This window comes from Humulus lupulus, chromosome 8 (genome assembly GCF_963169125.1).
Source record: "Humulus lupulus chromosome 8, drHumLupu1.1, whole genome shotgun sequence".
NCBI lineage: Eukaryota > Viridiplantae > Streptophyta > Magnoliopsida > Rosales > Cannabaceae > Humulus > Humulus lupulus.
The window spans coordinates 30,758,179-30,771,366 of record NC_084800.1 but is presented as its reverse complement, the minus strand read 5'-3'; the positions used below and the strand labels follow the sequence as shown (position 1 = coordinate 30,771,366).

At 32.5% G+C, this 13,188-nt stretch overlaps 1 protein-coding gene across 1 annotated transcript; it reads right to left on the bottom strand.

Moving 5' to 3' along the window:
• Positions 1–6,799: 6,799 nt before the first annotated feature.
• Positions 6,800–12,501, bottom strand: LOC133796621 (subtilisin-like protease SBT4.14). The gene is made up of 11 exons (XM_062234220.1): positions 12,148–12,501; positions 11,966–12,060; positions 11,068–11,165; positions 10,777–10,920; positions 9,904–10,009; positions 9,164–9,677; positions 8,912–9,009; positions 8,462–8,686; positions 8,271–8,379; positions 7,956–8,169; positions 6,800–7,584 (listed from the first exon to the last, which is right to left on the bottom strand). Exons 1-11 carry the CDS (start codon positions 12,259–12,261, stop codon positions 6,992–6,994), a joined length of 2,310 nt encoding a protein of 769 aa, XP_062090204.1. The 5' UTR covers positions 12,262–12,501; the 3' UTR covers positions 6,800–6,991.
• Positions 12,502–13,188: the final 687 nt, after the last annotated feature.

Here is a 13,188-nt window from a genome sequence, read left to right as displayed (position 1 = left end):
GTCCAAATTATGCCTCAACAATAACTCCTTCCAATAATCAAGCTCGAAAAATATGCTCTTCTTCGACCAATTAAGTTCAATCGGAGCCCTTTTGCGTTTCACACCACCAAATTCTTTGTGTTTCCCAGGATGTCTAATCAGCAAATTCTCTAATTGCTTCAACACATCATCACCGGAGTAATGTTTCGGTGGTGGCCTGAGTTCCTTGTTACCGTCGAATAGTGCTCGTTTGCTCCTCCATTCATGATCCATATCAAGAAATCTCCTATGGCCAATGTATGCAATTTTACTTCTAATCCCTACAGAGGGAGTTTCTTCATTGCATGTGGGACACGCCTTGTACCCTTTTGTGCTCCACCCAGACATCATAGCATAAGCTGGGTAGTCGTTAATGGTCCACAAGACTGCTGCACGCATATTGAACAAGGTACTATTGTATGCATCTCTTGTCTCGACACCATTCATCCATAACTCCTTCAACTCGTCAACCAAAGGTCTCATATAGACATCGATATCTTTTCCAGGTGAAGAAGGACCTGGAATAAGAATAGACAACATTAATGACTGCTGTTTCATGCACTTCCACGGCGGCAAGTTGTATGAGACAAGTATCACAGGCCACATGCTGTAAGAGTTGCTCATGTTCCCAAAAGGATTGAAACCATCTGTAGCCAACCCAAGCCTAACATTTCGAGGTTCGGCTGCGAAAGATGGGTACAACTCATCAAGGTGCTTCCACGCCTTACTGTCAGCGGGGTGCCTCATCACACCATCTTCCCTTGGCCTTTTAGAATAGTGCCATCTCATATCCTCTGCAGTATATCTGGAACTGTACAGCCTTTTCAATCTCGGCGTCAACGGAAAGTACCGCATGACCTTATGGGCCACTTTCTTCCCGTTCCCACGATTATCTTGCCAGCGACACTCACCACAAACCGGACAGAATTCCAAATTCGCATTCTCCTTCCAAAACAGTGCACAGTCATGCTTGCAAGCATCGATGGACTCATATCCCAATCCAATACTCCGCAACTTTGCCTTCGCCTCATAGTTAGACTTAGGTAAAATTGTTCCGTCAGGCATAGCGTCGACTAACAATTCCAGCAAACCATCAAAGTAATGATTGCTGCACTTGTTAATTACTTTGAGATGCATCAGCTTCACCAAGAAGTTCAACGCAGAATACTTTTGGCAACCCGGGTACAGTTCACTTGACATCTCCTTAAATAAATTGTCATACTTGTCGCGATGTTGAGGATCATCTTGGGGAGGATCATTATAGTTTCCAGCGGGAACGTCATCTTCAGCGTAAACATCCTCCAGGATATCCGCTATCTCATCTCTATCATGATCTCGTACCACAGCTGGTGGCGACGGCAGCGCCTCTCCATGGTAATGCCACACTTTGTAGGACTGTACGATGCCATTGTTGAATAAATGCATCGAAATTGCATTTATAGGCTGGAACTTAACATTCCCACATTTCTTGCACGGACAGCGAACCAAACCCCGATCGTGTAGGAAAAACTAATTGCAGGATCTTTATTTATTTTAATGCAATTTACATATTATCAACACAAACATGCAAATTCCTAGAACATGCTCCTATGAAATTGATACAAATACAAAGTAAAGTAAAAACTTACATTACGCAGCGGAACTAGAACAACTCTATCCTTCAATCTCTCCAACCCTTGATTTCATTCTGTAGCAGAGTATTATCAAGAGATTGAACAAGATCAGCAACACAGTCTTCCTCACCAAGCCTTTGATCAACCTAGAACTAGTGTGGGCTGGCTCTCAACACATGAGATAGAGATCTAGAAAAGAAGAAGAGATTGTGGCTAAGAAAGGATTAGAGTATCTAGGTTTTCACTTACCCAAATCAACTGAGACTGACTTGCTTCTAAAAACCCTAGATATCATATTCCTTATATAGGCAACTTAATGGGATTTATTTAAATTTAAATTAATTAAAAATAATAAACAAAACTAAAAGCCTTGGGCTGCCATAAATGAACTTGGGCCCAATCTCTTTATTTTGAATTTAAATCCCAACTGGGCCTAAATTCAAAATCTTTTATTTATTTATTTTTTTAATTAATTAATTAATTAAATCCTTATTCAAATTAACTAATTATAATTTGAAACTTGATTTAATATTATTTATTTATATTGATACCAATTTATCAATATTAATAAATTTACCCAAATATTCTCTTTTATTCTCTAAATCTCATATCTCTGTAAATTTTCCAAAATTGACCTAGTCAACTTTAAAAATCCTAATTGATAATTAAATCAATTAACTGAGACATTCTAGATGATTTACTCAAAGGTGATGCGGGGACCATGGATCCATGAAATCAAGCTCCAACAAGTTACCGTGAATTTATTTACGAATAATTTCACTACCTTATTAATTCCTCGTGACTCCACTATAGACTCGGAATTGAACTCTTGAATTCATAGAACGTATTTTCAAAACCATAAATACGTTATCCATTGTTATAACCATTACAATCAGTCAATCCTCTATCGATGACTTACTAACGAGCTGGGTGCAAATTACCGTTTTACCCCTCATCAGTATTTTATCCTTAACTCCCACTAAGTTCCTTATAAATGATATTTCCGTGAACTTAATCACAGAAATGAGATCTCAATCATTTAACCTTTTGAACAAAGCAATTAAGGAAATCATCTTTTCACTTCTCATACAGAAGTTATAGATTTCGTATCTATGAATAATACTCCCACTCAATTACACTAATAAATCTCCAAGATGTAAGTATGGGCTAGACCGTAGGGTAAGCTGGTAACGAACAAGTCAAAAGATTTAAATAATATAATTAGCAGAATATTATCACTCAGAATTAAGATCGGCTTAATATATGGTCAACGTTGTGACATTGATTAGATTTGATAACAACGATACTTATTTATCAATCAATAATCAATATCGGTCCTAGTCTGATGTAACTAAATACATCCGATCTTATCTACTTGGTCGATGCCTTGGAAAAGACATCACACCCTGAATGTGTAAGTAGATCATATCGTAGATTGCCTAATCAGTGAAAATCCAATGCACTGATCTAATCTTAGGACTCGTTCTTTTGAACATATAATTACAACTATAATCCATTGTGACCTAGTCACTATAATTGTAACTATCCATATGTTCGAGATTTTATAAATGTTTGTATTATTTCAATAATCATGTAATAAAACAAGCAAGCAACACGGTTGTCAAACCAAATGATTTCTACTATTTTTATTGATAATATGAAATCATGCTACATGTCCGACATGGTTTTATAAGGGCATAAAACCCAACAGATCGTTCAACTGATTTTTGGCGATATCGAAGAACTCCTTAACACCATTTCTATATTCCAGAGACCAACGATTCCTCGCACTCATCCAGCTCCTGTCGCTCGCCATCTTTAAGCGAAATAATTAAGAAAATATTAATAATTGTCTTAAAATAAGGAAAATGATAGTCAAAGTATTTCATGACTGTTTCTCCCTAATTATCACTAACTGATAATAATATCCTATCTCTGGCAAAAATAATTATTTATAGAGATATTTTTGGCTAAATTACTCAAACTTACAACTTACTAACACTTAAATGACACGTGGCACCACATGATTGGTACACATTATTATTATTATTTTAAATAATTTTTCATAAAAAAAAACATTTTATATTTTTCTTATTTTTTTAAAAAAAATCCAATTTATTGTTTTCCAATTTAAAGGTAACAAATTTTTTTTTTTTTTTTCATTTTTTACAAAAAAAAATCAAATTTGCTGCTTTTAATCAATTATTTAGGATTAAGTAAAAAAAATATTTAATCTTAAATTATTGCTTAGATTTTAAACAAAATTACTTAATCTTTAATTGAAAACAAGTAGACAAAATGATAAATAGGAAGATTTTAATAATAATAATAATAATAATAATAATAATAATAATAATAATAAATTAAAAAATTTGAGGATATTAACAATATAAAATTAAATTTAAAAAAAATGTATTTTTCATACTTAATCTTAAGTTGAAAAAAATTTTGAATTTTTTTTAGAAAAATGTAAATTTTATTTTTTTGTTAAATTAAAAAATATTTTAAGAATAATAACAAATTTTATCAATCATGTACTGCCACGTGTCCGTTGACTAGTCTACTTTAACATTTACTTATTTATTACTTTTAATTTAAAATTAATTTAATTATACATTAATCTCCATTTTGTAATTTTTTATTAAATTCTTTAATTTGTATTGGATTATTTACTTAATCAATAATAATTTTATTATATTTATATTTTATTAAATCATTTATATTTTTAACTTTTTCAATTACAAAACATCTAATATTAATGTTAAAATTAATTATTAATTATTATGATTGGTAATTTTATTTTATTTAAATTATAGTTAAAAATTATTTTTTTGATGAATTTTTAATTATACTTAAATTTTTATTTAATTAATTATTAAACTTTGATTAATTTTACTAACTCCAACAAAAATTGGGCAGCATAACGACTATATTTCAAACTATCCCAAAAATTGAAAAACCTACAAATTAAACACATATATAACCAGAATAGTCCCAGAGCAATATACAGAACATTCTCATAACATGCACAACATAAACCAAGATTAATAACATATATCAAATGTTTTTATATCAGTAACATCAAAACAATTTATTTAGTAAATATTTATAAACAAATAATATTTAATATAAAAAATATAATATATATTTTTTTAATATACATAATCTAATCTATTTTTTAATATACATATTAAGCATTAAAATTAAAAAAATATACATTCTCAAATCAAATTTTTTTTAATAAATACTAAAATTATATTTTCTTTTTCATTATTAATATCATTTTTTTAAAACTACACATTTATTTATTTTTTAAACAGAAAAATATAATTATAATAACAAATATCACACACATACATTTATATTAATCAATTTCTAAAAAAATTTAACATTAAATAAACATATATACACACTCATTTACAGAAATACATAAACATATATCCATATACAAACATATATACAGATATATAAAAAAAAAAACAAATTTAAATATATATATATTCAGATATAACTAATATATATAAATATATACATATATATATATTCGAATATAACTAATATATATAAATATATACATATATATAAACTAATATATATAAATATATACATATATATATTCGGATATAACTAATATATATAAATATATACATATATATATATATAATAAGATATAAATATATATATAAACCTAAATATATATAAACATATATAAATATATATATATATAAACTAACATTTGCACTTGTTTCACCGAGAGAGTTACAACACACCTGTTCATAGGGAGAGAATAACAAAAAAAAAAATACAATTACAAAACATAATATTGAGAAAAAAATCCAAAAATGTTAAAAAATTTCTCATTTTACTAACCTTGAGAGATGCTTCAATATATAACTTGAGCCACGGCGTGGGATTATGGGACACCGGTGGTCGGAGACTATCACAGAGGAGGAGGAGAGAGAGAGAGCTTTAACAAACACAGAACTGAAATGGGGAAGAAGGAGGCTGCGGCTGTGATATATCGTTAAGACTTTTTTCGGCGCGTTTCGTTGCGCCGGCAAAAGTCTAAAACTGCGCCGGCAAAAGTATTTAAGTAAACCCTAAAGTAAAACGACGTCGTTTTAATTATCTCGACTTTTGCCGGCGCGTTTTTTCACTTTTGCCGGTGCAACAAAACGCGCCGGCAAAAGTAAGCCCACCTACCTTATTTCAAACGTGCGGAAATTTAAAAACACGGTGACTTTTGCCGGCGCGTTAGGTGAAATGCGCCGGCAAAAGTTTGTATGTTTTATTTTGAAAAATCTGGCATTACTTTTGCCGGCGCAACCCTGACTTGCACCGGAAAAATTCATCTTTACCGGCGTTAATTTGCGCCGGCAAAGAGTTTGATGTTTGCCGGCGCAATTCGTGAATTGCGCCGGTGAAAGTGATTTTTTCCGGCGCAATTCCGAATTGCACCGGCAAAGAACTGGTTTCTTGTAGTGCACAAACATATCATATACATGCATACAATAATAAAAAATTTAATTCGTCTTTGAAATGAACAAAAAAAAAAAGAAATCGAGATTCGATGGCTAAGAACTATGGTTAGATTTAGTTGGAACTAATCAAAACAGAAGAAGAGTATTTAGGAATGGTAATAGTGATGGTGTAAGAATAGAAATACAATGGAATAGATATGGGTAAAAAAATTAATAAATCATTTTTTATTTGTGTATTAGAATGACATTTCTTCTCATTTTTGACGGAATAGCCATTCTACATTATTAGAATTTCATTTCAATATTTTATAAAGCAACTTAAAAACATAAAATAACAATAATTTATATTCTATTTCCTATAAACAAAAACATGCCCAAACATATGTACCTCCAAACATGAATTTGGAAAACCACATTGAGAGAAAATTGGCTATTAAACGAAAAAGGATTCTTTGCACAACAGTAAGCCTGATGAAAATAAAAGGACAATATATAGAAAGACTATCAGAGAGAGGGAGACAACAGCGAGAGAGACGAATAGCAAAGTAGAGACGGTGCTCGGATTTTATTGAAGAGATATATTTATATATATATATACCTTTAGTTTGAATTTTGAAATAAAATTAGTAAATGAATGTAATTCTTGACCTAACGGAAAACCGACACCGGATTATAATAACAAACAGATGCATTAACTACTTATTTATATTCGTCACAAGCCATCTATCCACGTTAATTGATCAAGATGATTTTTTTTTTATGGAAAGGAATATGATTATTATAATTCACAGACGTATACTTATAAAAATATAATTATAATGTTCCGTGCATATTTTTTATTGGTCCCTTAATGCCCTCTGATCGATCGATCTACATATTTTACAAAACATTATCAACATTTATAATGTGTGGATGACCATTATTCTCTTGAACTGGACTGTGAACGACGACAGGGCTTTTAACGACGTAACGAGGGCTTTTCCATGAAAGAGAACCGGAAACCATTGATCCCGCGCTGAACGACATCTTATTCGCCTTCACCACCACCTTGAAGCTCCTCCTCTGCAAGGTGCGAGTGAAAGAGAGGATCGGCGGAGTGACAGTGATCTCAACTCCTTTCGGAGGCTTAACAGACACATTGTAGACTGTTTTTGCCCGACCAACGTTGGTGACAGTCCTCCGGTATATTCCAATCGTCATCGGTTTGTTAGAATTAACCGTAAGCTGGAATGTAGGGTAGTTGAGGGCGTCGTAGCCGAGTCCAGGGATCAATGACGAACAGTTTATGGACCTGGAACCGACTAAATGAGCTATAGAGGAGCTGTTGAAGCCCTCCAGGCAGAGGAACTGGATATACGACATGTCGTTCATGTCGTAGACTAAGCCCGGACTGACGGCTCTTCTTGGGTTTACTTGTCCCGCCCCATACGCGAATTCTCCATCGGCGTTCACCCTTCGGCTCATTGGAGTTGCTTGATTATTATCAAAGAAATAAAGTTAAGTATACTTGGTTATATAGGGATCAATGATTTAATTATGAATATATATATATATATTTATTTGCATGAGTATATATACGGATACTACAGATAATTTCTTTACACAATATCGTGTACTCGAAATAAATTTAATATACATATATGTGCCATTATATATATTTATAAAATTAATGAGGGATTTTTATTATCCTTTCTTTGTTTAGGGGAGATTTTTATTATATTTCAAAAGTCCAATATTTGAGAAAATTATATAAATTTTTTTAGGTGCATATGGTAATTAAGTATATAATTGATCAGCTAATATAAGAGGTATTTAAGAAGATATATATATATATATTATTTACCAGTAGTGATAATGGCAGATCGAATGGCAGCAGGAGACCATTGGGGGTGGAATGATTTAACGTAGGCGGCTACGCCGGCGACGTGGGGACAGGCCATGGAAGTACCGGACATGAGGGTGAATTTTGAGAATTGTGTGTCGCCTTTCAACCCCGTCAGTGACTTCAATGGAGTGTACGATGCCAATATGTCAATCCCTGGTGCTGCAATATCAGGCTGCATATATACACGTATATATACCAAATGTATATGTTAACTCTGTAAGATTCATTTCAAACACTATATAGTCATTCTAAGTCATTTCAAACAATATAGACCTTGAGTACGCGCTTAGATGCTGGATTTGGACCCCGAGATGAAAACGACGCAATAAACGGAGCGCGGATCTTCACTTCGGTGGTCTTGTGTATCACTGCCGATGCTGCTCTGTAATGTGTTCGACAAAATGCCCAGTCATTTTCATTTGGTAAATCAAAACATTACTCACAAATCCATTTTATGTGCGTACCTAGTCGAATGTATATAATCGTTGATTGTTTCACCAACGGTGGAATTCACTAGGGTCCCTGGAGCCATGAAAATTTGGGCGGCATCGAGAAACTGATCGTTTTCCAAGATTGTTCCGACCCCTCCAATTCCTTTCACCACAGAATCAGTACCCCAATTTGCAAGCGCGCACAAAACAAGCTTTCCTTTTGCTTTCTTGGCGTCAAGAGTGCCATCGAAACAGAACCTGTTGTTTGTGATTGTTTAACGTTGAGTCTCGATCTTATATATATTGCTTAGTATAATATAGATAGGAGTAATGATAAGTGGAGACAGATTACACATTTTTTTGGGTAAATCACTTTCACTTATTCGACACTTCTTAAATAAATATGATTCGTTTAAATGATTTAACTCATAAATGCATATAGAGTTTGTGTATAATTTGTGTGTGCACGTAACATTTACCTACCTTGCTTGATCTTTGCTCTCTGCATTCTGAGCTATATCAGTCCCACTAACAAGAGGGTATAGTTTTTGGTTTGGATTGAATGAGTTTATTCCAACCCCCTGCATTTTATAAACCAGGTTATTTATTTTGTGGTCTCATACAGACATATGTTATTATAATTTTCATAATGTTCCAAATATCTTCTTCTTCTTCTTTTCATGGTGCTAGCTAGCTAACTAGGTTCTTTTAGCATTTGTATAAAATAAAACTCACCAAAAAGCTCTTTCCATTACCAAGTTGGATTTGGCTCCGGAAACTCCTATCAATACCACTAGCTGCAATAGTAAATAACCATGGCGCGGTATTGGTGACCATGCCTAGAGCCGGGCCGTCATTTCCCGCAGAGGCGGCGGTGATGATTCCCTTCTTCATGGCGTGAAATGATCCAACCGCTATAGAGTCCGTCAGAAAGTCCGCGGATCCCCCTCCAATGGAGACCGATATGACATCGACACCATCATCGATAGCAGCCTCAAACGCCGCGAGAATATCCATGTCGGCACACCCGAAAGAAGCCCAGCACACCTTGTACATGGCTACCCGAGCCGAGGGCACTGCACCACGCGCCGTCCCATTGCCGAGACCGAAGAGGCTGGCGTTGGAAATGACGTTGCCGACCGCTGTCGACGAAGTGTGAGTGCCGTGACCATCAGCGTCCACTGGTGACGAGATGTCCGATGGATCATGATTGCCGTCCAGCTTGAAGTACTTGGCTCCTATAAGCTTTCTAACAATATGAACACGATATATATATAGCTATAGTTAAGTTATGAGAGACTCAATTAATTAATAATCCATTCAACTAATTATTATGTGTCACAAACAAATATATAATTAGCTTAACACCGCTAGCTAGCTATATCAAACTAATTCTAGTACTAGTTAACTTCAATATATGTTGTATGTATTTTATCTGATTATATATATTATATATTTACGAGATAGAAATATACTTGTTGCATCCTGAGAAATTAGCAGCACGGACACAGCTTCCTTTCCATCTCTTCGGTATAGGCCCAAATCCATCATCCTTGAAGCTTTCAGATCCTGGAGTAATTCCTGTCACACAAAACTCAAATAATATAAATACAATTCAGCTTAATTAATTACTGTTGGACTTTTTAATAATAACCATGCATATATGCCCTATCTATACGTATCTATAGAGAGAGAATTGCTAAAGGCACTAGTGCTGTCCAACAATATAAAGAGGTAGGACATATTTTTGTTGTGCATTTTAATAATTTAATATTTGATCTCACACGTTTAAATTTAATAATTATTATAGGGTCTCACACATTTGGGGTATCGCTAACCAACTATAGAGTGACACCTTATGTAGTGTTGGACATCTTTAAGGATGAAAATTTTCCATGGAGCCCGCGGGTACCCACCCCTAATGGAGTGGGGATTTTCCACCTAATTGGGGAAAAGGGCGGGGACGTGGGCCATTTTCTAACCCCAAATGTTAAAGAGGGTGGGGCTATTTATCTTAAATGTTTCTTTGTGTGATTTTATAGCATATTAGTAATTTTTTAAATATTTTTAATTTTATTTTGTACATATTTAATAGTGTAATATATATTAATTTTATGTAGTCTAATTTTATTTATTTTATTTTTAAATAAAATAATTACCGGCATGAAAGAGATTAAAATAATTAATGGGGACGTGACAGGGCGGGGGAGCACCCCACCAATTACCGCCACATTTCCATCCTAGGCAGGCCAAATATCAATAATAATAATAACTGAAAAGAATTAATTAAAATATTTATTATTATGATAACTGCAAACACATATAGAAAACAATAATAATAATTGAACCTGTATCCAAAAGACCGACAATAACATCACTTTCCGACATGAGTTTTCTTTTAGCTGTTATAGGGAAGCCGGTGAAATCCCAGGATCTTGTTGTGTGTAGCTTTCGGTACCGGTTTGGAATTACAGAGAGTACTTCGTCCATCTCTATTAAAATATTTATTATAAATTATTATCATATGACTAATAAATATGTATTTGTATATATATACATATGTGTGTGTGTTTATTGAATTTTGATCACCCTATATATTATAAGAAATGAAAGAGAAAAAATAAACATTATTAACTTACGAGATAATTTGTCGGCTTCATCACTGGAAAGCTTTGCAGCGAATGCGTTGATGCTCTTGGTGTAGCTATAGACCATGGATTCCTTAGCTTCAACAAGGCTGATCATTTGCAACAATTTAATTTTAAGACCTTATTGTAATGCATAAAAATAAAATGGAAAATAACAAAGCAAATTTTAAAAGGGGAATATTTTCTTTATTTGGCCGAAAAAAATACTATACATGCTCATTTGTATATAATTATTCATTAAGCCGTGCAACAAAATTAATATGAAAAATATGATCTTAATTTTGAAGCATGTAATTGATACCATATTCATTGATATATTTTAGAGTAAGATATAAGTATTCATAATTAATATATTCTTTACATATCATCAATTATTTAAAGATAAAATTTGCCACAAATTAATTACAATTGCATATTACTTATAGTGTGCACTTAGAAAAAAAATCACATCTTCAGCCGGAAAAAAAGACTACACATCTAAAATTATCTATATATTATATATAGTATATATTACTGGACAAACTGTGAGCAAGCTAATTAAAGATACTTTTTATCTAATTCACTTTTTGGCTACGAATGAAAACCAACTGTCCACTCTAAAAAAACACTATTACTTCTTAACACTCAGATTCAATATATCTTAATATAATCTTATTCTCTTTGTAGGCTCTTTGTTTTTTTGTTTCAAAAAAGATCTACTCATACGTTCTCCATGGTATTATATTATATATTTATTATAGTACTTCTCTTTTAACTTACTCGATTTTATTGTGTATGAATTATCCAATAAGAAATATAAATTTCAAGTACATATAAAATTTGAATTATAGTTTTAAAAAGGGTTATGTTTTTTAATGTAAAAATTAATATATATGATTGGTTGACAAACCTTTCTTTGACAGAGGAAAGGACGTTGATGTGTGTTTGGACTGCAGATTCTTGCTGTAACCCCGGACGATCTTCCAAGAAAACTATATAAAAGCTCTGCATGCAAAACAATATATATTATGTGTATATTTATTGTGTATGAGAGACTAATAAATAAAGACACTACTGATGATCATCACTGACCTTTTCCCCTAATCCCGTTACACTTAAAAGCTCATGACTTGTAAAGATGATAAGAAGAAGAAGAAGAATAAGAGGAGGAGGGAGACAAAGATTCTTGCTCCTTCTCATCATCATTATTATGTGTGGGATTTGGGTAGTATACGTAATTAGGCACAAGGCTTTCCCTTTTATAGAGGCAATCAAAGATTGGTACAAGAGAAACTAATATAAACAATTTATATAACAGAATTTAGTATAAAAATAAAAAGGATAAAATAAGCAAATAAAGAAACTTGACTACTTCCTCATGTTATGGCTAAGGCATGGGCTTTCAGTTGAGAAATCTTAAAAGGAAGATGACAGAAATTCTGGTCTGGCTTTCTATATGCCTCCCTATCTATCTATCTATATATGTTATTATTATTGTAATTTCATGTATATAGCCAATAAGATTGCTTCTTTTGGAGAAGCTTGTTGAAAAAACTACCCAATTCTCACTTTGTTTGTTACAATATATATTACATAGACTTAGATCATATTTCCATATATTCAATTTGTATGCATGTGGGCCATATTTATCTATATATATGTACACATAGTTCTACATTATGTATTTTTTTATACAATTTCTTTTATATATATATATATATATATATATATTCTCAGTTACGTACTCATAGGTGAAGGGTAGTTTCATATGAGTCAAATACTTTACCTTTAATACTAATTTAGCTAAATAATAATGACATTAAATATTTTTATTATCTCTCTATTATTTGTAGTAACCCACCCATTAAAATAAGACTGTGATGCTTATTTGGAATAATCAAATGATTAATTAACTATATATATATATATATGCATAATGATTTTTGAAATCAATATATAGTAACATTGTAAAAAAAATTAAAAAATTAGAAAATATCGCTTGGAAAACAAATTAAGAGTTGCTCATGTAACACCAACCAAATACTCTTTTCCTTGAACTCCAAGTCAAGCAAAATGACCTTTCAGGAATTCTTTGGTGGAAGAAATGAGAGGATAGCTTAAAGTTTCTCAACA